The sequence below is a fragment of the Oncorhynchus mykiss genome, chromosome 13 (assembly GCF_057628025.1).
Source record: "Oncorhynchus mykiss isolate SJ-2025 chromosome 13, ASM5762802v1, whole genome shotgun sequence".
In the NCBI taxonomy this organism is placed as follows: domain Eukaryota; kingdom Metazoa; phylum Chordata; class Actinopteri; order Salmoniformes; family Salmonidae; genus Oncorhynchus; species Oncorhynchus mykiss.
The window spans coordinates 61,119,287-61,146,114 of NC_143034.1; the positions used below are offsets into that span (position 1 = coordinate 61,119,287).

The 26,828-nt window shown below is 44.5% G+C and overlaps 2 protein-coding genes across 4 annotated transcripts; both read left to right on the plus strand.

Moving 5' to 3' along the window:
• Nucleotides 1–2,129: 2,129 nt before the first annotated feature.
• LOC110486764 (nucleus accumbens-associated protein 1) lies at nucleotides 2,130–19,012 on the plus strand. Of its 3 annotated transcripts, none has more exons than XM_021558580.3 (8): nucleotides 2,130–2,532; nucleotides 9,281–9,433; nucleotides 9,808–10,065; nucleotides 11,870–12,491; nucleotides 12,663–12,833; nucleotides 14,186–14,291; nucleotides 14,648–14,745; nucleotides 14,923–19,012. In XM_021558580.3, the coding sequence occupies exons 2-8, from the start codon at nucleotides 9,308–9,310 to the stop codon at nucleotides 15,213–15,215; spliced, it is 1,674 nt and encodes a 557-aa protein (XP_021414255.2). In that variant the 5' UTR covers nucleotides 2,130–2,532; nucleotides 9,281–9,307; the 3' UTR covers nucleotides 15,216–19,012. The 3 variants fall into 3 exon arrangements, with proteins under 3 accessions (XP_021414255.2, XP_021414256.2, XP_090053171.1); XM_021558581.3 differs by having other exon boundaries at nucleotides 2,528–3,706; XM_090197045.1 differs by lacking the exon at nucleotides 2,130–2,532 and adding an exon at nucleotides 8,654–9,028.
• Nucleotides 19,013–20,100: 1,088 nt separating this feature from the next.
• On the plus strand, nucleotides 20,101–22,226 carry LOC110486765 (immediate early response gene 2 protein). Its single transcript, XM_021558582.3, has one exon. The coding sequence runs from the start codon at nucleotides 20,924–20,926 to the stop codon at nucleotides 21,491–21,493; it is 570 nt and encodes a 189-aa protein (XP_021414257.2). The 5' UTR covers nucleotides 20,101–20,923; the 3' UTR covers nucleotides 21,494–22,226.
• Nucleotides 22,227–26,828: the final 4,602 nt, after the last annotated feature.

The window sequence follows — 26,828 nt, forward strand, 5'->3', positions numbered from 1 at the left end:
TGTCAGTGTTCTGCCATGGCCAGCGAAGAGCCCGGATCTCAATCCCATTGAGCACGTCTGGGACCTGTTGGATCGGAGGGTGAGGGCTAGGACCATTCCCCCCAGAAATGTTTGGGAACTTGCAGGTGCCTTGGTGGAAAAGTGGAGTAACATCTCACAGCAAGAACTGGCAAATCTGGTGCAGTCCATGAGGAGGAGATGCACTGCAGTACTTATTGCAGCTGGTGGCCACACCAGATGCTGACTGTTACTTTTGATTTTGACCCCCCCTTTGTTCAGGGACACATTATTCAATTTCTGTTAGTCACATGTCTGTGAAACTTATTCAGTTTATGTCTCAGTTGTTGAATCTTGTCATGTTCATACAAATATTTACACATGTTAAGTTTGCTGAAAATAAACACAGTTGACTGTGAGAGGACGTTTCTTTTTTTGCTGAGTTTATGTATGATGACTGTAGGCCTATCTGCAGGGTGTGCATCCATGCTCGTATATGTGTATGAAAATATGTATGCATGAACATAATGATGAATATATATGTGTGTGCAGACATACAAACATGTATGAATGCATACATAAATGCGTTTTGGAGCTGTATGTTACTACAGACCTGAAAATACATAGGACTACATGTGAAAATGGAGGCAAACTCACTTTGAGATATATCTGGTGCTGTGAATCATTTTTTACATTACACCCTTCACACTGATGGCTTCCATATTGGTAAAAGCATTTACATTGTATACGGTATGTAGTGCTCTATTGATCATGTTGGGGGAGATGACAGGTAACAGTATAGGCCAGGGTTTCCCAAACTTGGTCCTCTGGTCCAGCGACAGTGGGTTTGTCCCGAGGACATGTTTTGGTTTTTGCCCTAGCACTACGCATCTGATTCCAATAATCAACAAATTGTCGAGCTTTGATCATTTGCATCAGCTGTGTAGTGTTAGAGCAAAAACCAAAACGTGCACCCCTTGGGGTCCCGAAGACCGAGTTTGGGAAATGCTGGTATAGGCTGAAGCATATGTCCCACACTGTAAAAAGTAATTAGTTCAGCTAACTACATTTTTTGGAGGAAACCCATTGCCTAGAACCATTTGAGTAACCCAAAGTATTACAGTGTTCAAGACTTAAAGTAATAAAGTGACATCACCAACCATATGGTTCTTTTTAAGTTCTAAATACTTAACTGTTTTGTGTTCTATTGACTTTTTAACACTAAATTGTATTATGTATTCTGAAAATTAACGATTAAAGTTACTTGAACATTATTTGATGTACTGAACATAAACATGCAGGATTGCTTCTACTTAATTATTTACCTTCATTACTTTTCTTTCTTCAAACATGCATACAACATTGTGTAAAAGTATCCTAAATTCAACAACAAAAAACATAACTTGCAGAAACGTAATAATTCTATATCAGCAAAACACAGATAAATCAAGTGTTTTTTACTCAAATATCAACGTGTCTGACAACTACTTTGATATTTTAAGACATTTATTGATTTTTTCGACAGTATTCTTATTTTGACTCCTACGCATCTGGAATAGACACTGTAGTTAGGACCTTAAAAGAGGGCTGGCAGCCTCTTATCATTTAAGTAAAGATACAAAACATAATAGAATCAAGTAAGATTAACTTATTTAAGAAATGTTCAATTGACTTTAAAATATTAAATAATCATTAACTTTACATTAGCTGAACACGAATAAATACAGTTATTTACTCAGTAAGTTAATATTTGTTAACAGTACTCAAAAACATGAAATTATATGAAATCTTATTGACACACGATTTAGTACCACTTTTATGATTTGAGTTCTACTGAGGGTTGGAGATGTTTGAGTAGCCACTACTCATTTTCATTAATGAGTTAGCCAGTGACTTTTTAAAGTGTAGGTAGCCTGAATATGATTGACTGCCAATACAACTATTGGGGATGAACGATACGAAGAACCCCAGCCCCCCCCCCCCCCCCCCCAAAAAAAAACATATATATTCCCCATGCAATGGTAGAACTCAGGGCTCCATCTCTCTCTAAGCAGAATGTGTTTTTATTTGATTCCCCGTATCCGTTACTTGCAGGCATGATTATTTATTATTTGCACGCACTGGGTTCACCTAAATGAATGTAGTCTAGACACAAGCGCACGCACACACACAGCTTACTTTCCCATTTCTATCTCACACACAGCACAGGGAGAAGGGAGAGAGGCGGTTTCTGCACGCTGCTGTGCCAATGCGCAAACACATCACGCCGTGGGATAGGTCTCCCCAAATTGAGGCTGCGCTTGAGACGATCATGCGATTGAATGATGAGCGCGTCATGCTTGTCTTTCTGTTCTGCGCGATCGGTGACTCGGAGCTCCGCAATCCCCTGGGACACTGTTCCGCCCTCGATAGCTCTGCGATCGGCGTCTCGCCATTGCTCACAACGAATGGCTGGCTGCCTGTAGCAAGATATTGCGGGGAGAGGGCTATCGAATCCTCCATTGAAACGCTTTGGATCAGTTTCCCAGCTAGGGGGTGAGTATCTGCTGGAGAATGAGGATGTCTGTTGGGGTCGTACGAGGATGCTGGGGCGGTGGGCTACGACGCCGGGGCTAGACCGGTGTCCCTAGTTGGCACCGCGGTTTGGGGCAGATATCAGATGGGTTCGGAATGTTTCGTGGGGGTAAACTATTGTTTTGGGAAAGGTGTGCGATGGGGGATGGGTTGGTAAGAGGATGGCACCATCACAAACTTTAAACACCTCACCGGTTTGCGACTTCCGAGCCCCACATGCCTTTGTGGCTACTTTCTCCTCGGCATATGATCGAAAACTTTTTACAGTGCACGATCAAATATTTTTATGTACCGTCAATTGTAAGAATTTACGTGAGCTAAACGATTAAAATAATTGTAAGTTTCAGAGACAAATATTTTGGCAATCTATCACATTGGTGAGAAGTGGTTAAATAGATGTCTTGTCTACCGACTTGAAACACCCCTGTTCTGTGCCGCCCTGGTTCCGTCTGGCTCGCCCTCAGCTGCTGCGTGTCCTGAGATGACCTGTTGATGTCGGTAAAATGGAGTATAGCAGTGGGAGTCATTTCCCCATCCCCAAAATATTTAAATAAATACGATTTGGAATCGATAGCTGACACCGTGGGACAACTGTCAACCTCATCGATACAGTTTGTGACAATCTGTTGTTTTTAATTCGTGGGTAATCGCGGAAGCAGCGGATACTGTGCGGTTGTCTGAGTGCATGAGGTGGATGGTGCGCTGGGGCGAGCCCAAAATATTTTAGCAGTGCTATGTTAGCTTGCTAGTTTAGCTAGCTTAGCTAGTCCTGACAGGCACCCGATTCACAGGCCTGCGGATGGGATGCGTATATTGCAATGAAAGACGGGACTAAAAGCGAGAGATGTGGACCTTTTCAAACTGATTAAAGTTCGTTATTATATCCGTATACTTTTTTGACAGCTGGCAAACGCCGTGGCGCTCCTGGATCGCGTGTTGCTGCAGTCACTGCCATTCTCTGTCGCCCCCCGGCCCGTGCCAGTGGAGCACTCCGAGCGGGCAGACTGGCACACGGCGCGGCGGTCACCTCCGTACACAGACAGCTATCGCCGCGGTTTGATCTTGTATCCTGGTCAAAACGCAACTCGCTGGAGATACAATTTATAGCTAGTAACAGCTAGCTATCACTTAAGAGGTTTGCTTTGAACTGTTTAATTTAATTGGTATTTAATGAATGTGGTTCGGGAACAGTTTTCGATGTGATCAATTTGAGCATGCCTATATCAATTTGCATGTTACGTGAATTCATTGAAACGATTAATAATGTATTTCAATGATGATCAGTAGCCCTTCAATAAGAAAAGTAAACATTGAATTGATAGTTGCATTGTGTGTAGGCAACATTTATAGCAGGCAAGCTATATCCTTACAGTAGACATGGGTTTTGAAACCAGGAAATGCCTATAAAATAGTTGTGCCAGCACCTTATTTTTTTTACCCTTATTTTACCAGGTAAATTGACTGAACACGTTCTAATTTAAAGCAATGACCTGGATATTGTTAAAGGGGAGAGGGGAGGTGTGAATGTGTGAAAGCTGGTGATGCCAGTTTGGAAATGTATCCAGGACACCGGGGTTAACATAACACCGCTACTCTTACAATAAGTGCCATGGGATCTTTAGTGACCACAGAGAGTCATTGCTTAATGTCCCGTTTGAAACATGTCACCCTACACAGGGCAATGTCCCCAATCACTGCCCTGGGGCATTGGGATCTCCTTCGACCAGAGGCAGTAGTGCCCCCTACTCCCAACCAGGGACTGACCAAGACCTTGCTTAGCCTCAGAGGCAAGCCAACAGTGGGATGCAGGGTGGTATGCTGCTGGCCACCACCCATGCAACCCTCTCTAATAATCTGTAAGGCAATCTAAATTAATTTAGCAGTTGGTGTTTTCACAGACTATCGTCTAGGAGTGTGGATAAACTGGAAAATATTTTTACTTTCTATAAGATCAAAAATACGTCGGTCCTTGGTCCGTCACAACATCACATAAGCTGTGGCTGCATTTTAAATGCTGGCAAAACATTCTTTAGGCTCCTGTGAAAAGACTGGCACTTATGTTGATACTGTGTGACCTAGTTTTGTGACTGACTCCAATGCCCGGTATGAGATGTGAGGCAGTGGGTAAACTGAACTTCTCCTCCTCTGCCCTCTAACCTGGCTGCTGTGCCTGACATGACCCCTTTGCTGGGCACAGCCCTTGTTCAGGCCCCTCTCCTACCCTCCTTGGTCGCTCTCTCAGTGCAAACTCCACAAACACACCCATGCTTTATTCTATTCTGTGTGTGTGTCCTGCCAAACTGTAAACAGGCAGTATTGTTTAGTGTGTGTGTGTGAATGTGTGTGTGTTTGTTTGCGTTGGTGTGTGTGAGTGCGCATCTGTGTTTTTGCGAGAGGGCATAAGAGAGAGGGATGGAGACAAAGACGGTGTTTCTTTTACCAGTGTGGCTGGCTGGATCCCAAAACAAGGCTTATATGTTGGGCCGCTTACTTCACCTTTAATATGTTAGTCAGACTTCTTGTGAATCTTGTGTTTCACTAGATGAGAAGATTCTAACGGTCTGTTAATGCTGCCACATAGTATCCACCCCGTCAATGGTGTGTGTTAAGCAGGTGACTGCGTGTGGGTTCATAGATGCATGCTAGAACATGCATGTGTAATGTATGCAATAATAGCCTATAGCATCAGTTAGCGAATCAGATGCTTTTATGAAAAGAGACTAGTTGACAGTGACACATTCAGTATGGGTGGCCCCATGCCCGTGTTATGGGGTTAGCTGAGGTGGATGTCTGTGCTGTTTATGGTTGTTATGGGGTTAGCTGAGGTGGATGTCTGTGCTGTTTATGGTTGTTATGGGGTAAGCTGAGGTGGATGTCTGTGCTGTTTATGGTTGTTATGGGGTTAGCTGAGGTGGATGTCTGTGCTGTTTATGGTTGTTATGGGGTTAGCTGAGGTGGATGTCTGTGCTGTTTATGGTTGTTATGGGGTTAGCTGAGGTGGATGTCTGTGCTGTTTATGGTTGTTATGGGGTTAGCTGAGGTGGATGTCTGTGCTGTTTATGGTTGTTATGGGGTCAGCTGAGGTGGATGTCTGTGCTGTTTATGGTTGTTATGGGGTTAGCTGAGGTGGATGTCTGTGCTGTTTATGGTTGTTATGGGGTAAGCTGAGGTGGATGTCTGTGTTGTTTATGGTTGTTATGGGGTTAGCTGAGGTGGATGTCTGTGCTGTTTATGGTTGTTATGGGGTCAGCTGAGGTGGATGTCTGTGCTGTTTATGGTTGTTATGGGGTAAGCTGAGGTGGATGTCTGTGCTGTTTATGGTTGTTATGGGGTTAGCTGAGGTGGATGTCTGTGCTGTTTATGGTTGTTATGGGGTAAGCTGAGGTGGATGTCTGTGCTGTTTATGGTTGTTATGGGGTTAGCTGAGGTGGATGTCTGTGCTGTTTATGGTTGTTATGGGGTAAGCTGAGGTGGATGTCTGTGCTGTTTATGGTTGTTATGGGGTTAGCTGAGGTGGATGTCTGTGCTGTTTATGGTTGTTATGGAGTTAGCTGAGGTGGATGTCTGTGCTGTTTATGGTTGTTATGGGGTAAGCTGAGGTGGATGTCTGTGCTGTTTATGGTTGTTATGGGGTCAGCTGAGGTGGATGTCTGTGCTGTTTATGGTTGTTATGGGGTTAGCTGAGGTGGATGTCTGTGCTGTTTATGGTTGTAATGGGGTTAGCTGAGGTGGATGTCTGTGCTGTTTATGGTTGTTATGGGGTTAGCTGAGGTGGATGTCTGTGCTGTTTATGGTTGTTATGGGGTTAGCTGAGGTGGATGTCTGTGCTGTTTATGGTTGTTATGGGGTAAGCTGAGGTGGATGTCTGTGCTGTTTATGGTTGTTATGGGGTTAGCTGAGGTGGATGTCTGTGCTGTTTATGGTTGTTATGGGGTTAGCTGAGGTGGATGTCTGTGCTGTTTATGGTTGTTATGGGGTCAGCTGAGGTGGATGTCTGTGCTGTTTATGGTTGTTATGGGGTAAGCTGAGGTGGATGTCTGTGCTGTTTATGGTTGTTATGGGGTTAGCTGAGGTGGATGTCTGTGCTGTTTATGGTTGTTATGGGGTTAGCTGAGGTGGATGTCTGTGCTGTTTATGGTTGTTATGGGGTTAGCTGAGGTGGATGTCTGTGCTGTTTATGGTTGTTATGGGGTTAGCTGAGGTGGATGTCTGTGCTGTTTATGGTTGTTATGGGGTTAGCTGAGGTGGATGTCTGTGCTGTTTATGGTTGTTATGGGGTTAGCTGAGGTGGATGTCTGTGCTGTTTATGGTTGTTATGGGGTAAGCTGAGGTGGATGTCTGTGCTGTTTATGGTTGTTATGGGGTTAGCTGAGGTGGATGTCTGTGCTGTTTATGGTTGTTATGGGGTTAGCTGAGGTGGATGTCTGTGCTGTTTATGGTTGTTATGGGGTCAGCTGAGGTGGATGTCTGTGCTGTTTATGGTTGTTATGGGGTCAGCTGAGGTGGATGTCTGTGCTGTTTATGGTTGTTATGGGGTCAGCTGAGGTGGATGTCTGTGCTGTTTATGGTTGTTATGGGGTCAGCTGAGGTGGATGTCTGTGCTGTTTATGGTTGTTATGGGGTCAGCTGAGGTGGATGTCTGTGCTGTTTATGGTTGTTATGGGGTCAGCTGAGGTGGATGTCTGTGCTGTTTATGGTTGTTATGGGGTTAGCTGAGGTGGATGTCTGTGCTGTTTATGGTTGTTATGGGGTTAGCTGAGGTGGATGTCTGTGCTGTTTATGGTTGTTATGGGGTTAGCTGAGGTGGATGTCTGTGCTGTTTATGGTTGTTATGGGGTTAGCTGAGGTGGATGTCTGTGCTGTTTATGGTTGTTATGGGGTTAGCTGAGGTGGATGTCTGTGCTGAGCTTCAGAGATAGTGGGAGGGGAGAGGAGGTGCCTGCACCCTTAAAAAGTTCAGTGTATCTTAATAGTTCAGAGTGGCTCACTGTCTTTGTCTCCTCCTCTTCATCCACACACGCCATTCTATATGATGTTGTCGAGAGGAATGACAGACCTTTCATTTCTATTGACTTTAGAGCATAGGCCTATGAAATATTAGTGGGCTGCAGGTTTAGGTTGTTGTATGTTTGAGAGAATAGGTTATGGGCAATTCAAACAAACCCACATTGTAGTACTGTAGGAGTAGGATATTTACACAGATGTAAACACACATTTTACAATCAAATAACATCTCTGAATTGGTTTTAGACAGTTTTAGGCCTACATATATAGCAGATAGAAGTGATATGCTTTCACTTTTCAGAATAATAAGACGTGTGTAGGTGTGTATGGGCATTGACATTTGCTACAAATGGAAAAGTAGGCTTTTCAAATAGTATTTTAAGGGTCTCCTTTCTGCTCAAAACACACTGTAAAATGGTTTACTTTGTCTGAATGACAAATGAAAGTGTTAGGTTCACTTCAGTTGCTTCCAAATGGGTATCATCACTAAACATGTTTTGTCCATTGGAGGGTGCTGTCTGTTAGTGTTAAGGTCAGTGATGAGCTGATAGGATTTGCTCTCCGTATGATAGGTGCAATGGTTGGGCATTATTTTACAGCCCTCTATTTACCTGGTGTCCTTAGAAATGATATGGTAATAGTAGTTAAATTACTTGATAATTAGGCCCTCCTTCTTAGTGGTTTCTCATTGATTGTAACATGCACCACTAGTACCATGTTACTTGTTATAGTGAACAAAAATATGAGCTCAACAATTTCAAAGATTTTACAGAGTTACAGTTTATATAAGGAAATCAGTCAATTGAAATAAATAAATTAGGCCCTAATCTATGGATTTCACATGACTGGGCAGAGGTGCAACCATGGGTGGGCCTTGGAGGGCATTGGCCCAGCCACTGGGGAGCCAGGCCCAGCCACTGGGGAGCCAGGCCCAGCCAAACAGTTTTTCCCCACAAAATGGCTTTATTACACACAGAAAGGCTCCTCAGTTTCATCAGCTGTCCAGATGGCTGGTCTCAGACAATCCCGCAGGTAAAGAAGCCAGATGTGGAGGTCCTGGGCTGGCGTGTTTACATGTGGTCTGCGGTTGTAAGGCTGGTTGGACGTACTGCTAAATTCTCTGAAACGACGTTGGAGACCGCTTATGGTAGAGAAATGAACATTCAATTATCTGGCAACAGCTCTGGTCGACATTCCTGTATTCAACATGCCAATTGCCCACTCCCTCCAAACTTGAGACATCTGTGGCATTGTGTTGTGTGACAAAATTGCACATTTTAAATGGCCTTTTATTGTCCCCAGCACAAGGTGCAACTGTGTAATGGTCATGCTGTTTAATCAGGTTCTTGATATGCCACACCTGTCAGGTGAATGGATTATCTTGGCAAAGGAGAAATGCCCACTAAGAGACATACAAAAATGATGCACAACATTTGAGAGAAATAAGCTTTTTGTAAGTATGGAACATTCCTGTGATCTTTTATTTCAGCTCATGAAACATGGGACCAACACTTTACATGTTACATTTATATTGTTGTTCATTGTACCAATGGTGCCGGAATCCATGATATAGGTTAAGTACAGGGCATTACTGTTTGTTGCTTCATTAGGTTGGGGACAAACGGGTCAGCCTCATGCAGAAGATTGGTAACTGATTTAATTGGCTCTTTTAAAATATGTTGCTGATATCTCTCTCTCCCTCCAGACCCTGTGGTGGTGTGCGTAGCGCACCATGGCCCAGACCCTTCAGATGGCGATTCCTAACTTTGGCAACAACGTCCTGGAGTGTCTGAACGAGCAGCGTCTCCAGGGGCTCTACTGCGACGTCTCCGTGGTCGTCAAGGGACACGCCTTCAAGGTGGGATATTACTGTGTGAATTACGTAGATTGTGTACTATAATGTACATTTCGTTTTTTAGTGTTCTGATGTACAAGACCCATTATTTATCTATGGGTCTATCCCGGCGGTAACGGATTGATTTTTATGAGTTTATTATCCCGTTGCCCTTCATGACTTGCCATTATTGGTCAACATTATTGATGTTAGAAAAATAACAGAGAAAATCGAATCACTGAATCAGAATCTGAATGATCAGAATCATGACATTTTGCACCTCCCAAAAGATCAACCACACAGTTTTAAAATAAATGTATCGTTCAAACAAAGGAAACATTCCTTATATAACTCATAACTCTATAGAATCTTCTTACTCCTCCCTCCTTCTCCTCCAGGCTCACCGTGCCGTGCTTGCGGCCAGCAGCTCTTATTTCCGGGACCTCTTCAGCACTGGGGGAGGCAGCGGCTCCAAGACCCCCACAGTGGTGGAACTCCCCCCGGCCGTCCAGCCCCAGAGCTTCCAGCAGATCCTGGCCTTTTGCTACACAGGCCGCCTCAGCATGACAGTGGGAGACCAGTTCCTCCTCATGTACACCGCAGGCTTCCTGCAGATCCAGCAGATCATGGAGAAGGGCACAGAGTTCTTCCTCAAGGTAATAATACATGGGTTTTATATAGCCTTTTTAACAACCCAAGCATGTTTAAAGGAAAACTCCACCCAAAAACGATATTTTGGTATTTGTTTCATTAGTCCATTGTTGATATAGTCCAGAAATGTTTTGCATGTCAGCAATCAACTTTTCAAGATATAAAACTTTCAAAATACAGAAATACAGACTTTATGATGCATTTTGCATCATGTGATACCGGCTGCAAAACATTTTACCAAAATATTGGTTTTGGGTGGAGTTTTCCTTTAAGGGTAGGAGGCCTCCTTCAAAGGGGAGCCTTGTCCTGCATCACAATCATACACAGTGACCACAGGTTGTGCTGTTATTCTGTGCTCTTTATTCAGAGGTCTTAGAATAATACGCACATACATACCAGGGTTTCTGTTAGCCTGTAATAGATTGCTTTTGTCCGTATAAAAAAAATAATGCAGATAAATAACATTTGCGTCGGCCAACTGCTAGGGAGAAGAGAAAATCCAATTGTGAAATAATGCTTTTCAGCCTATTTATTGATGGAAATACATTTGACGGGTCATGCTTATCGGTCTATTGGGTAATCTGCATAATTTAGTGGGAGTAAATTGGTACGTGTGTACAGTATATTTGTATGTACAGTATCTTAAAATACGAGGTCAAATTATTACGACTTCGGGGCTCTGGAAAGAGGCCTGATTTCCTGAGTTGGAATTCCGAGTTGGATGACTGTTCAAAACTCTTCTCCCAGTCAGAGCTTGTTTTTTCCCCAGTTCCCAGTTGTCTTGAACGCACTGAAGTCAGAAGTCAGAGATTTCTCAGTTGCTTTGAACGCTGCATCAAACGGCAACAGAAGGCAGGCTTCATCAGCGCGTCACACACCACTTTGCAATGAGCTGGAGGCAGTATGCATTTTGAAAACATTTACTTCATTGTTTGAAACCTGCATGTTTTAATACACATTTCAGCATGTCTTACGTTGCTTCAAAGTAGCCTATTAGATCTTCTCTCGTTCCAAATTTCTAACGGATATTTTCATCTGTTACATGAAACCGGTCGCATGTGTAGTGGCCTTTTGATAATGGTGTTTTCCTGCTAATTGCATTATGGAACAAACATTCGTGCATAGCCTACTGCCTTGTGCACAGTGCTGCGCTTATAATGTGAAGAAATAATAGTTTATCGACATTTTAAACTAAACGTTGTGATCTGTTGTCTCAGACTCATTGCGTTTTATGTAGCTTAGGCCTACTGATGAATTTCGGCCCACAACTGGCCCAAAGTCTGTTTAAAATAGGCTATTTATTCTCAACAAGCTGACCAATAGAATAGGTAGCCTTAACATTTCTACTATAGTAGATTGACACAGGCTAGTGATTTTGCTGTTGGTTACTCATCTTGTTGGCTGAAGAAAAGTAAATGTGTTTGAAGTGCACATCAGAAGGACCGCACATTGTTGCATCCTCGACTTGCATGTTCTGTTAATGAATGAATGACCGTATTCTAAATGTGATTGCTGTCGTTCTGAGCACCGTGGGTGGACGCCCTAATCACGCTATGCACCAAATGCAAATGTGTCCGGTAAATGAAAATGTTGCTGATCAAGTGTCCGGCGCCACATGTTCAGAAACCCTGATACATTTTGAACGTGTTTAGCAGAACTCTACCAGGCGTTTCCAGAGCGACAGTACACTCAACTGAGATGCGTAAACAACCACTTATCACAATCATTGCAAGTATTTGCATATACAGTATATTTATATTTCCATAATAAACTATTGATAAATGTATTCTCTCCATATTCCTCCTCCAGGTTTCCTCGCCCAGCTGTGACTCCCAGGGCCTGCAAGCCGAGGAGGCTCCGCCCTCCGAACCCCAGAGCCCCGTCACTCAAACTGTTGCCGCGGGGACTGGCAGTCGCCCCGCCTCCTGCCTTACCCCCCTCCCCCTCGTAATGCGGGTGAAGACAGAGCAGCAGGGTAACCAATCAGAAGCCTCGCCCTACTCGGTGGTGTGCACCCCTGTGGCCAAGCGCTTGTGGGAGGGCGGCAGCAGCCGAGACGGGGGTGGAGGGGGCTCAGGTGGAGGCGGGTCCAGGAAGGCCGCCCGCTTTTCCCAGGAGTCCGTGCGAGGGAGTGCCATCCAGAGCTCGGGGGCTCTGGCACTGGCCATGGGGATGGGGGCCAGCGGGGCGGGGATAGGATCAGGGGTTGGGGGTCACGGCAGCGGGTCCAACGGGAGTGTGGTCTCCATGGGCAACGTGGCATCGGAGGGCGCCAGCCCGGGCACGATGAGCGCCTACACCAGTGACTCGCCTATCAGTTACCATGACGAGGAGGAAGAGGAGGAGGTGACGGAGGAGCAGACGGAGGAGCAGTACAGGCAGATCTGTAACATGTACACCATGTACAGCATGCTCAACGTGGGCGCCGCAGGTACCTGTGTGTGTGTGTATATAAAGGTCAGACTAGACAGATCTGTAACATGTACAGCATGCTCAACGTGGGTGCCGCAGGTACCGACGTGTGTGTGTGTGTGTGTGTGTGTGTGTGTGTGTGTATATAAGGTCAGACCAGATCTAACACACGTCTTTCTCCCTCTGGTAGCTGGTGAGCGTGTGGAGGCCCTGCCGGACCACTCAGAGACCCGGGGTCGTATGCGGGGTCGCCAGGACCTGTCGTCTCTCCCCGCTGAGCTCATCACACAGATAGGCAACCGCTGCCACCCCAAACTATACGAGGAGGGGGACCCCGCAGAGAAACTAGAGCTTGTCTCAGGTCAGTGTGTGTTATGTGTGTGTGGATCCATTCTGTCATTTCAGAACTGGAGTAGGAGAAGGTTCAGAGAAGGGTCTGGGGACCGAAGTGGAATGTGGCCTTGTTAAAGATCTTAATTTGAACAGCAGGAAACTAATCCTGCACCAACAGGAAATGGGAATTATTATGAGGATTATAATGAATGGACATGTTGTAGGGGTTGATAGATTTTCCGTTAGGGTGAATCTAGTCTGAAATGTTAAAATGGAAGCCTTTTTAAACCTTGAATACACTAGTTTGCATCTTCTCTGCAACAACAGTGATCAAATGAAGATAGGGTATAAGCAGTGTACTGAGTGTAGAAAACGTTAAGAACACCTGCTCTTTCAATGACAGACTGACCAGCTATGATCCCTTATTGATGTCCCTTGTTAAATCCACTTCAATCAGTGTAGATGAAGGGGTGGAGAAGGGTTGAACAAGCATTTTTAAGCCTTGAGACATGTATTGTGTATGTGTGCCATTCAGAGCGTGAATGGGCAAGACAACATATTTAAGTGCCTTTGAACGGGGTATGGTAGTAGGTGCCAGGGGCACCAGTTTGGGTCAAGAACTGCAACACTGCTTGGTTTTTCATGCTCAACAGTTTCCTGTGTCTATCGAGAATGGTCCACCACCCAACGTGATTCAACTGTAAGAAGCATTGGAGTCAACATGGGCCAGCATCCCTGTGGAACACTTTTGACCCCTTGTCCCGACAAAATGAGCAAAAGGGCAAAAGGGGGTTGCAACTCTATATTTGGGAAGGTGTTCATAATGTTTGGTACTCTTAGTGTTTACTATAGTCTACTGTAGTAGTTGTCCTTACATGACAAGTGAAATGGGACATGGCCTGGTTCTGCAGTACACTGAGAGTGGTCCTTACATGACTAGTGAAATGGGACATGGCCTGGTTCTGCAGTACACTGAGAGTGGTCCTTACTGTGAGATGACTGTATGTAAGAGATGAGGCATGTGTCAGTGTGGTTAATATTAGCCACGTCGAGGCCTCACTGGGAGCCTATGTTACGTTCCACTGCCACCTTGTCCTAGAGTACACTGTCAGTCTACACGTGGACTACAGTCAAGTATTCCCATCTGTTTGGCCTGCTGCTTGTTTGTTTATTATGCCGAGTCAGACCCAGGATGGGTGTTTGGGTCTATGTTTCAGTGTGTGTGTTCTTCTTTGAAACAGGACGTGTCTGTGTGTGTTTTACAGATGGTGTGTGTGTGGTGTTTGAGGGGTATATCCAGGTTTGTGTGTGTAGAATTTCAATAGGGCTAGTGTCTGGAGTAGTCCATGGTGACACTGTTCTGTGTGTGTGTGTCTGCAGGTACGTGTGTGTTCATATCTCGAGCCCAGCTGATGAACTGTCATGTGAGTGCAGGGACCAGACACAAGGTGTTGCTCAGGAGGCTGCTGGCTGCCTTCTTCGACAGGTTAGTGTGTCTCTCTCTCTCTCACACATCTGACGTGGGTGTTTATACGTCTGACAAGTGTGTGTGTTTATACGTCTGACAAGTGTGGGTGTTTATACGTCTGACAAGTGTGGGTGTTTATACGTCTGACAAGTGTGGGTGTTTATACGTCTGACAAGTGTGGGTGTGTGTGTGTGTGTGTGTGTGTGTGTGTGTTTATACGTCTGATGTGTGTGTGTATGTGTATGTTTATACTTGTGTGCCTGCCTGCCTGCCTGCCACCGTGTGTTTATACGTCTGACGTGTGTGTGTGTGTGTTAACAGTTGATGGATGTCTGTATGCTTATAAAGGTATCATTATACTCTCTCCCTGTCAGGAATACTCTGGCTAACAGCTGTGGAACAGGAATCCGCTCCTCCACTAACGACCCCAGCCGCAAGCCCCTGGACAACAGAGTGTTGCACGCAGTCAAATGTGAGTGTTTCACTTAAACACAAGTGCATTTTTGTTAGTACAAATGAACGCCTGATTTATGATTGGGCTCATCAATCCTAACTCTGGTCTATTCCTCTTTTCTCTCTTATTCTCTCTCTATTCCCCTGCTTCCCTCCCTCATTCCTTCCTCCCCTCTCTCTCTCCTCCCTCCATCAGTCTACAGCCAGAACTTCGCAACGAGCTTCAAGGAGAGCGAGATGAACGCCATCGCGGCGGACATGTGCACCAACGCCCGCCGCGTCGTCCGCAAGAGCTGGATCCCCAAGCTGAAGCTGCTCATGGCCGAGGGCGACGCGTACTCCGCCTTCCTCCCCGACGCCAAGATGGAGGCCGACACCCTAGGGGCGGAGCCAACCTTTGAACCCAACTCCCTGGAGGGCGCCGAGACGGGCGGCTCGTCCGGCGAGTCGCTGCAGGGGGTGGGCAGCGACGGAGGCACTTTGTTTTAGATGGGGAGGTGGAATACAGAAGTGTTTAGAAGACGATGATGATGATGAATACCTATATTTCCCTGTACTCCTTTCTTCTCCTCTGGTGGTGTGGCCCATCCCCCTGACCCTTTGGCCTTTTGATCCTCCACCTCCGACATGTGACTCTGAAACGTTGCTAGGGGAAACAGGGGTTGTTACCTGGATGTTAACCAGGAAGTTATGCTTTAATTTTGAAAGCGAGAGTCCAAGCAATCGTAACTTCCAATATGGTTTCTGCTGTATATTAGTATGGGGGTAGAGAAAGGGTGATGGGTTTGTGGGGATGCAGTATTTTTTGTTTTAATTTTTTTGTTTTATTAACCAAATTCCTGCCTCTCCATATCAAAACACATTCCCCTGGTTTTGAATGTAGATGTCAGCAGCATTGCACAATGTCAGTCTGAAGGATTGTATCCCAACCTCTTGAGGAAAAACAAACCGACAGAAAGATAACTACTCTATGGATATGAGAGAGACTGTAGTTTCTCTCTAGAATGAGAGAAAGAGAAAAGGGGAGAGAGGGAGCGATAGAAAGACCCCTAACCCACCAACCCCACACCCTTCTGTGACCAGAACAAAATGATTATGCCCTCAGTTTTAATGTACTGTCTCTCTTCTTGTAGCTTTTCTGATCACAGCTCGTTTCTCTGTTTGTAACATACGATGGATCCAGAGATGAGGACTACAGGTTGTACCATAATTGTAAAGAAATCCAAGGGGAACAGAAAAAGACGGTCATATTTTTTTTGAATATGTATTTATACAACCGTGGGTGTGTACAGAGAGAAAGAGAGGGATTGGTTTTAAATCTCTGTTGTTTTATTGTATTTTGAACAGCTGTTTTTGCAAAGAAAGTCCTGCGCCGAAAAATAAGATTTAAAAGCAAATAAATAAAAGTGCTATTTTTGCATAAAAATATGGTATTGATCAAGTGGCCAGAAAAGTCTTAACGTAGGGCCTTTTTAGTTTTTTGTTTTGACAAACTATTGAACTGAAAAATATCTGTTTTTAAGACAGAACTGGGCACTTTCTACCTGCGGCAATCCAATATAGCTTATTATCTTATTCTTGTCCTTTTTCTCTATGGAAATTGTCAAGGAAGCCTACCTATGTGGCTGTTCACAACAATGACTGACTTTGTTATGCTTGCTAGCGAGCTAGCGACGTTACTATGCTAGCTAAACTGCTTACTCGGAAATCACGGCTAAATGTAAAAATGCACAGCTTGAATCAACTGGTCGACTGCTGCAACTATCGTGCTAGCTAACCCCTCCTCTGTTGGTTAGTGACTTGCTCTGAAGCAGACTTCTGACATCATTACACATCATGAGGTGGTGATTCAATGACCGCAAAACATTTTGGAATAATGGAATGTGCCTTTTTTAATCGACATGGATATGCAGGGGTGGGTCCTGCTTATGTTGATGTTGGGAAGGAGGGAGTAGAATGGGGTTTAAAAGGCGGCAGGTCGTTCAGCTTGAGACAGAGTTGTAACACACACACACACACGTACACGTGTTCCAAAGAGAGATGGGGTGAGGTCAGGGGGTTTGGCATTCCGGTGGAGTATGTTGGTGTGTTTTAAACAGTCTCATATATGTGCGAGAGCAAGCATTTGTGTTCATTCCTTGAATGTGACTGAAAAGTATATTTGTTCCTGTGCGATTGATGTGTGTGAGTGCGCTTTACGTGGATGTGCGTGTGTGTGTGAGTGAGTGTGCTTTTACGTGTGTGTGTCCTCCACCTGGTAGTCTTTTGGATTGGTTTAAGACTCCCTCTGCTGGGACACTTGTCTTTGTGAACGATGACCTACACCATCTTCCATACACCTTTGCAATCCAAAAGATGTGAGACACCTTCAGATAGAAAAGTGATGTATAGAGCGGACACAATTCACTTTTCTCCATACGGCAGAGAAGCAGGTCCACTCTATGCATGACATTTCTGTCCTGATTGCTGTTGTTTAACTCTCTCTCACGCTTGGTAAATCCAAAATGGACGAAGGTGGATATGTTAAAGGGGAGGTGAAGCACCTTTTTAAATGGGATGAACCCATGTTTCCTGCACCTTTGATAAAGGGTTTTGATGTGTTGTGTGGAGAATCAACCCAAGGGTCATGCAAAGGCATGGCCTTGTTCAAATACTTTTAAGTGGCATCCTTCCTCCCTTTCCTTGATGTAAGCACTTCAGGGAAGGGACTTAAGGGTGCATTTAGAGAGTATAGGAACATAGCCTGCGTCTCAGATCTGTGGATGTGGGATGCACTGGGATGACTCCTGTTGTAAATATTGGGACCGTTGAGCTGACTTTCTTTCTACGCTCTTCTAACGATTTCCTATGTAGGGTGATTGTGTAAAAGTGTGGAAGCGATGAAAGAGGACTTTTTTTTATATATTTTTTACTTGGTCTCGCGTGTTGTCGAGATGTCATGGAGACTGGTGTGTGTGTGTGTGAGCTCCCAGCATGCATTTGGCCTACAGGTCAGAGGAGGAGGATGATGGTTGCTTTGGTCTTAAAGTACTGGCCTAATGTGCTACTGAGTTGGTGTGACTGAAGGGAGGGAGATAGGTGTCATGGCTGTAGACTGTCTCTCCATCAGAATGTTCATTTTTACTATGTTTTTTCTTCTTTGTTTTCTTGTATTGCTAATGTTTTCTTTTTTCTTTAAAGAAACGTGTACTGTAAAGACCTTAAAGAAATGCTACTAATTGAAGGTGGTGAATGATTTACCAACTTCTTGCTGAAGAAAACATTGAAAAGGAAAGAAAGATAACTGTACGATAGTTAGACAGAGCACCGATAGCTAGACAGAGAACTGTATATTTTTTTCATTGTTTGTGATGAGGGTTCCATGAGAGGTTCTTCCAGGAGGGGTGATGGGAAGACTAGGGCACTGTACTGTCTCTTGTCTATTGGGGGGAATGATTTTTGGGGAGGTGGGTGGGTAGTAGTGGGTGTGTGGCGCTATAGAGGTCTGAATTACAAACTTTGCACCTGTTATTGAACCTATACACCAGGGTCTGATTTCACCCTGCTGAACAGATCCCATGATATTATGGACAAGGTCAGATCCAGTCTTGTTCACCATCCTGCTGTTCACATGTGGTACTGGAGCCACCACCAGATGACAGTATTTCCCCCACAGACCATAGTCAATGACTGAGTTGGTTACTAAGTGATCAAAGTTCAGTTTTGTGTGTTTTGGATGGGGTTACTTCTCTCAGCTCTGACGCACAAGACTAAAGGAACAGAAAGGAATGTTTGTTTGTGTGAGACAGGACAGTTCAAGCTGATTCATCCTCCATCCCTACAGGTAGACGTCCCTCCTCCCCCAACACACACATCTCAAGAGGATGGACAAAGGCAGTGTCCAGTGTGGTGTATATAGGCTTGGAGAAGGACATTTTTTCACATATACATATATAAATATGAATATATGTATAGATATATACTGTATATTATACATAGAGGCACTAAAGTTGAATTGTTAGTCGTGCACTCTCAGCATGAGGTATATACCCACACACCGCTTATTGAAACCAGTGCAGTAGTGTCCCCAATGTCTCTGCCCCTGCTCCTTGCCCTCCGTGACCCTGTAGCGCCAGTGCTCATTCTGTTCTCATTGTTTTCCAAGTGCCAATAACTTTGTGAAACCCCTTAACTGTGACCCAATATTATTCAAGGTAAATGCACATTAACTACTGTAAAGAAAAATCATGAAGATAAATGTCAACATGGATTAAAAAAAACTATCTTAATAAAAGGTTTGTAACAAATGATTTGTGACCTTGCTCCTTTTTTCCCAAATATTTGTACCACTGACAAGATTGACTTGTAAATTATAGGTTTGCTACCTGCTGTAATTAGACATGATCAAAGGTCACTCTGTTGTGGTGATTTTGGCAATAATGAAGATGGGCCATTTAAAGTGAGCACCAAATGGAATGTGGGCAAGGGAGTGCATAGTCAGTGAATCAAATCACAGCTCATCAAATGAATGCTTCTTGGTTCCATTTGGACCTTGACTTAGAAATGATGCATACAACTTATGTTGGACAGGGACATATTGAACCGAAGAGTCCAGATTGAGGATAGGACAGGAAATACTAGAGGTGTGATTTTGGATTGATGGGATACAAAACAAAGTCTCTAAATTACAATAACACAGTCTGAACTGGTCTTTCTGTATTAATAGAACAAAGCATAGGTCTGTCATTGTCATGGATGAACATATATGAAACTGAACCATTATATTTCAGTGTTTGGTTTACCTTTCATGTAATATAAAGTATTAGGTCTTGAAGAAACAATGTAAAAGTCATGCAAAAAAATATATATTTCACCTTTATTTAACCAGGTAGGCCAGTTGAGAACAAGTTGTGAAATGAATGAAAGCTTGCTGAGGGAGAAAGTTTTCTTTGCCAATCCAGAGACAGTTGACTGATAGTTTGATTAGCACTGAGCAGCATGGCTTGCTTGCTCCTTTCATCAATGTCAGATTTCCAGCGGCATCCTTGCTGCCAGATGTGCATCCCAAAATAGATGAGTTAAATTGACCCCAAAACGCGCCACCACTGGATTAAGCGCGCTCCCGATGCCCATATTTGGGCACAGGGAAGCAGAGCGCACAATCTTGACAACACCAAATAAGGAGATGTGTTCTGACGCAATCCCTAATGGTTCGCACTTTATATGGCCAATGGAAGCGAGGGTCTCCTAGGCGTCATGGGTTTTCCACGGCAGTGCGCGCGCCTCGGTTACCCGTCGGATGTACTTTTTTGGGCATCTGTTGATAACCTCTCTGAAAAACAGCCTCCGTGGGAGTAATGTTATAGTAATGTGAAACAATAAAAACATGAAGATTCAAATGTAATTTATCAACACAGCTTTTCCAAGAAGAAAATCATGATATAATGTCTTTGATTGGTGGTCTTGACCTGATACCAGTAGCTAAATATAAGGCTATTGAGGCATGGCTGTTATTCTTTTAGCCATATCATTTTTGTTCAAAGGATTCATTAAAAAATTTGGAACAGTCTCAAATGCATTTTTTTTTAAATGTAACCTTTAATTAGCCTAGAGGCTAATCTATTTTGCAAGAGAGACATGTTTAAGAAAGCAGCAGTCCACTTACACAAGAAAACTAAATGCAATGCCCTTCCACTTAATAATAGATGCCACACACACACAATTAGCCTAGTGATAGTAAGACAATGCAACAACTAAACGGCACTGATATTTTATGAATTTCATTGGTTTCTCAGTTTCTGTTTTTTCATTACAGTGTATATGACCTGTTGACAGTAGTCAGATTTGCATTCATATTCGGTTGTTCAAATTACACAATTATGCAAACAAATGTGGTACAAATAAACACAGCCTCAACACAACCTACACATGTGGTCATAAATAGTAGTGTAGGAGGTTATCCGCAGCTCTTGTGGGGCTTTTGGCATAGGAGGAGCTCATGGAAGAATTTACACCTCTCAGATGACAGCGAGCCACTGACGTCAGCGAAGTTATAATAAAGCGGCTTGTACATGCACGTTCATGTCTGTGTGTGTGTGTGTGTGTGTGTGTGTGTGAAGTTTGGAGAATCTAGGCCCTAACGGTAAAGGAAGGTCCAAAGTTGTGGCAATCAAATTAAAGAGTCTCTAAACGTCTTAAGATCAATAATAAGCAACAACATGGAGGTCAGCGCTGAGGCCAAGAGGATTATGGTCCACGCTCTAGGCAAACTATACAGCTCGCGCGCCCAGCGCGGGGGACACCGTCTCCACCGGAGCCTGCTGCTCACGCTCGTAATGCAGTCCGCCCGGGATATCTACCACGCATCGCAGGCCAGTTGTGAAACCACGACAGCAGCAGAGCCGATCCAGCAAGAGTCGCCGATGGAGGAAACAACTGGAGATCGTTTGGAGAGGGAGGTTTCCTCGTCTCTGTCTGGACTACCCGCGACCCCCCAGCCCCAGGAGATTGCAGTATCCTCCGAGGACGAAACGAACTCACACCCGCTGCACTGTAGTGTAACAGCAGGTAGAGAAGACAAGGAGTACCGGGGCCCGTCGAGGCCTGACCGTAACGCCAGGAAGAGACGGGGCAAGGCGGCCGCGGAGCCCGACTTCCTCCCCTGCAAGAAAGCGAAAATGGAGCAAGGGAGAAATACCGTCATACCGAGCTCTGTGAACTGCTACCGTGTCGGTGGGGACTCCTTGGCTACACCGGTGCCCATGTTAAGAGCCATTGCATCGTTTTGAAGGGACAATGAAGAGTTTGCTTTGATTTGGGTTCATAAATACAATTTTGTGACCGAGCAGGAGGAATGCGTCATGGGCAAAACTATCCGTGTATGAGCCGGGTAGAGAGACAGGAGGCAGCATATGCGTTCAGACACTATAGGTCTCTAATGTTGGAAACGGGGCTGTCCCGGGAACTCAGTGGAAATTTCTCCGAAAATTGGAGCTTGTTTTGTGAAAGAGGTGACTGATCGTTACGGTAAAAGAGTTCATGCTCTCCCGCTGTGACTTTCCCTGCTGGCTGTGCGCCAAAAGAGGGAGATGGAAGAACATTGTTTGGTCTAATACTTTCTAGGGCTGGGCCTGGTCGAAAAGGACTGAATACTATACACAGCACAAGCCTAAACCGACTGAATAGTGCTGGTTACAAGGACTTTTATAGCCTACACGTGCGCCATGATGCTGGAAATACTAGACCAACCATTTGCTATTAATCACTGCCGTGGGTCCTAGTAATCTAAACATTTGACCTATTACATAAATTGATCCATTAAATGTTCTGAATGTTCTACCGTATGATACATTCACATGTATATTTTGTTAATTTGAAATTGTACGTTAATTGGAACTTTTGTGGAACTTTTCTTCCATAGGAACCTAAATGAATTGTATGGACACTGATAACCCAAACTGTGAAACAAACCATTCCAATGACACTACCTCAGTTTTATTTATTAAAACGTTTTATAATGAACTTCAACCTTTTCTTGTTTCCTTTTAACTTGTTGTAGCCCTGTGGAAACTTCATCATGACATGGGTGCCCACTGGGCACACACTGGTTGAATCAACGTTGTTTCCACTTCATTTCAACCCCCCAAAAATCTGTTTTAACGTGGAAGACTGATTGGATTTTTTTTATACACAACGTTTAACTTAAATCCTGATGACATGGTCACATTTTTGTTGAATTCACGTTAGTTGACAACTCAACCAAACGTAAATAAAAAATGAACGTTAAGCTGACATCTGTACCCAGTGGTTGGGCGGATGTGGGTGTGGTATGGAGTCCGCGTGACTAAAGAAACAAGGGTAGTAAGAATATTGCCCCATGGAGTGTGTGGGGAGGAAACGGCAATGGGTGTGATGAGTCGGAAGCACGCTGTGTCATCGCTATTCTCTCGCTCTCTCTCTCACACACACACACACACAGGTTATATTTCCAGGAGGTTACGCTGCTGTAAAGAATGGGACGCAGGACAAACACTATTTCCCGGTCATGAAATTACGTTAGGAATGGGTACAATGTATCACTTTTGTTGTTCACCTAGGGAAAATTGAGAGAGAGGGTCTATTGTGCCACCCTGGCAGCTGTGGAGTACAGTCAGACATGGGACACTGTTCTCCTAGTGGCATGCAGGGGCATCGGCCTGACCACCCCAATCACAATCTGGGCATGACTGCACGACTGGCCCATGCATCTGGACCAAGATTCTGGTCGGATAATCAGACAAAAAGACAGTGTGAAACGGCAATAAGGGGCTGCCTGGAGCTGCTTTCATGAGGGTTTGAAAATGGGTGTTTGTTTTTTCGCTGCTGGGGGCCGATTCCGAACCAAGTTAAGCGCATGTAAATGGAATGGAATTCCCTTTGTATGCACTTTTTTCTCTATGCTTTTTTCTGACCTTGAATTGAATGAGAATAGCACCTGCAATTCATTCTGGGTGGAGATGTAAGAAATGAAGGTGTGGTGGAGGTGTTTTTGCAGATATGCTGTATACCTTCACTAATTCCCTCATTTCCACCACTTTTATGTGCGTGGAAACCATAAATAAGGTCGAGCAAACCTGCCGGTTCCAAGTGTAAAAACCTCTACTTTCTTTGTGAAGGAAAAGCAGCCAACAAGTGCTCAGCATACAGTTGAAGTCAGAAGTATACATACACTTAGGTTGGGGTCATTAAAGCTTGTTTTTCAACCACTCCACAATTTTCTTGTTAACTATAGTTTTGGCAAGTCGGTTAGGACATCTACTTTGTGCATGACACAGGTCATTTTTCCAACAATTGTTTACAGACAGATTATTTCACTTATAATTCAGTGTATCACAATTCCAGTGGGTCAATAGTACGCAAGTATAAAAACCATGAGACCAAGCAGCCGTCATGACGCTCAGGAAGGAGACGGGTTCTGTCTCCTAGAGATCCCCTCAATCCCAGAACAACAGGAAATTACCTTGTGAAGTTATATCAACATAACCTGAAAGGCCGCCCAGCAAGAAAGAAGCCACTGCTCCAAAACTGCCATAAAAAAGCCAGACTACGGTTTGCAACTGCACATGGGGACAAAGACTGTAATTTTTGGAGAAATGTCCTCTGGTCTGATGAAACAAAAATAGAACTGTTTGTCCATAATGACCATTGTAATGTTTGGAGGGAAAAGGGGAGGCTTGCAAGCCGAAGAACACCATCCCAACCGTGAAGCACAGGGGTGGCAGCATCATGTTGTGGAGGTGCTTTGCTGCAGGAGGGACTGGTGCACTTCACAAAATAGATGGCACCATGAGGGAGGATAATTATGTGGATATATTGAAGCAACATCTCAAGACATCAGTCGGAAAGTTAAAGCTTGGTTGTAAAATGGGTCTTCCAATTGGACAATGACCCCAAGCATACTTCCAAAGTTTTGGCAAAATGGCTTAAGGACAACAAAGTCACGGTATTGGAGTGGCCATCACAAGGACTATTGTTCAACCCTTATTGTACACTTGTTTCCACCTTCCAATAGCTCATGGTTTGACCTTGGATATGACAACTTTCAGGATGAATCAAACCAATGTATTTAGATTAATCAATATATTTCATGTGTAAAGGCTCTCCTAACCCCAAAAATACAAGATCAGAGTATTTTGAAATCTACCAGTTGCTGAAACAGAGTCAAATATGCATATACAGTATTTGGTGGGTTTCTTTCATTGATCCCTATATTCTGAACCCATTGTATTCTATTCTCAATGTAATCTAGTGAGTCAGTTAACAAAATTCAAATTAAAGGTACACCGTATTTAAAGGGACGGCTTAAGATAAATGTACTGATAACACTATTGAATGAAACCTCCACAAGAAAATCTGTTTGCAAGCAAGTGGGAGGGTTTTCAGAGGTTGAATGAAATGTAGTCAAGGGAACCACACCTGCAAAGCCCGTTACACACCTGCATAAGGTAAGTCTGAATACCAACTACTGAGAATTGAATAGGAAAGGTAACTGAACTAAATGACTATCGCCCCGCACCACTCACCTCTGCCATCATGAACTGCTTTTAGAGGCTAATCAAGGATCATATCACCACAACCTTACCTGACACCCTAGACCAACTTAAATTTTCTTACCGCCCCAATAGGTCCACAGACGATGCAATTGCCATCACTCTGCACACTGCCCTATCCCATCTGGACAAGAGGAATACCTATGTAAGAATACTGTTCATTGACTATAGTTCAGCTTTCAACACCATAGTATCCTCCAAGGTCATCATTAAGCTCAGGTCCCTGGGTCAAAATGCCGCCCTGTGCAACTGGGTCCTGGACTTCCTGACGGACCCCCCCAGGTGTTGAAGATAGGAAATAACACCTCCACTTCGCTGATCCTCAACACAGGGGCCCCATAAGGGTGCGTGCTCAGCCCCCTCCTGTACTACCTGTCAACCCATTATTGCGTGGCCATTCACGCCTCCAACTCAATCATCAAGTTTGCAGACGACACAACAGTATTAGGCCTGATTACCAACAATGATGAGACAGCCTATAGGGAGGAGGTGAGGGCCCTTGCGGAGTGGTGCCAGGAATATAATCTCTTCCTCAATGTCAAGAAAATGAAGGAGCTGATCATGGACTTCAGGAAACAGCAGAGGGAGCACGCCCCTATCCACATTGACTGGACCGCAGTGGAGAAGGTGGAAAGCTTCAAGTTCCTCGGTGTACACATCACTGACAATCTGAAATGGTTCACACACATAGACAGTGTGGTGAAGTAGGCGCAACAGCGCCTCTTCAACCTCAGAAGGCTGAAGAAATTTGCTTTGGCCCCTAAGACCCTCAGAAACCTTTACAGATGCACAATTGAGAGCATCCTGTCGGGCTGTATCACCGCTTGGTACGTCAACTGCACCGCCCGCAACCGCAGTGCTCTCCAGAGGGTGGTGCTGTCTGCCCAACACATCACCGGGGGCACATTAACTTACCTGCAGCATCCAATATCACAGGAAGGCCAAAAATATCATCAAGGATATAAACGACCCCACCTCCCGAGTAGCACAACGGTCTAGATGCATCACTCCAGATCCGGGTTCAATCCCGGGCTCTGTCGCAGACAGCCGGGACCGGGAGACCAATGAGGCGGTGCACAATTGGCCAAGCATCATCCGGGTTAGGGGAGGGTTTGGCCGGCTGGGATGTCCTTGTCCCATCACACTCTAGAGACTCCTTGTGGCGGCCGGGTGCATGCACGTTGACTTCGGTCGCCAACTGTAAGGTGTTTCCTTCTACACATTGGTGCGGATGGCTTCCGGGTTAAGCGAGCAGTGTGTCAAGAAGCAGTGCGGCTTGGAGGGGTCGTGTTTCGGGGGAAGCATGGCTCTCAACCTTCACCTCTCCCGAGTCCGTATGGGAGACCCGGTTACTCAACCCTGCACCTTAGAGAATGGCGCCAGAGGGGATGGGTGCCATTTTACATGCTCCTAACTAACTGTGCTATTTTGTTTATTTTGTCACATTGTTTGTAACTTATTTTTTATCTTTTTGTACATAATGTTGCTGCTACCATCACTTATGACCAAAAATAACTTCTGGACATCAGAACAGCGATTTCTCATCTCGAACTGGACAACAATTTTTTCTTTAACCAGTCCGACGGAAGGATATACTGCTCTGTCTGGAACGGGCCCAAATCCCCATCATTTGCGTGAAGAAAAGACAGAGAAAAAGGGTGCCGAGGTCGGGCTGCCTTCTGAAAATTCGTAGGCTAGTGAGTTAAACCCCTCTACCATCAGTCCTATTAGCCAACGTGCAATCATTGGATAGCTAAATGGATGAGTTCAGATCAAGGATATCCGACCAACGGGACATTAAAAACTGTAATATCCTATGTTTTTCACCGAGTCGTGGCTGAATGACGACATGGATAACATACAGCTGGTGGGGTTTTTGGTCCATCAGCAAGATAGAAAAGCTGTCTCTGCTAAGACAGGGGGTGGCGGTCTGTGTCTATTTGTAAATAACAGCTGGTGCACGAAATCTAATGTTAAAGAAGTCTCAAGGTTTTGCTCACCTGAGATAGAATATCTCATGATAAGCTGTAGACCA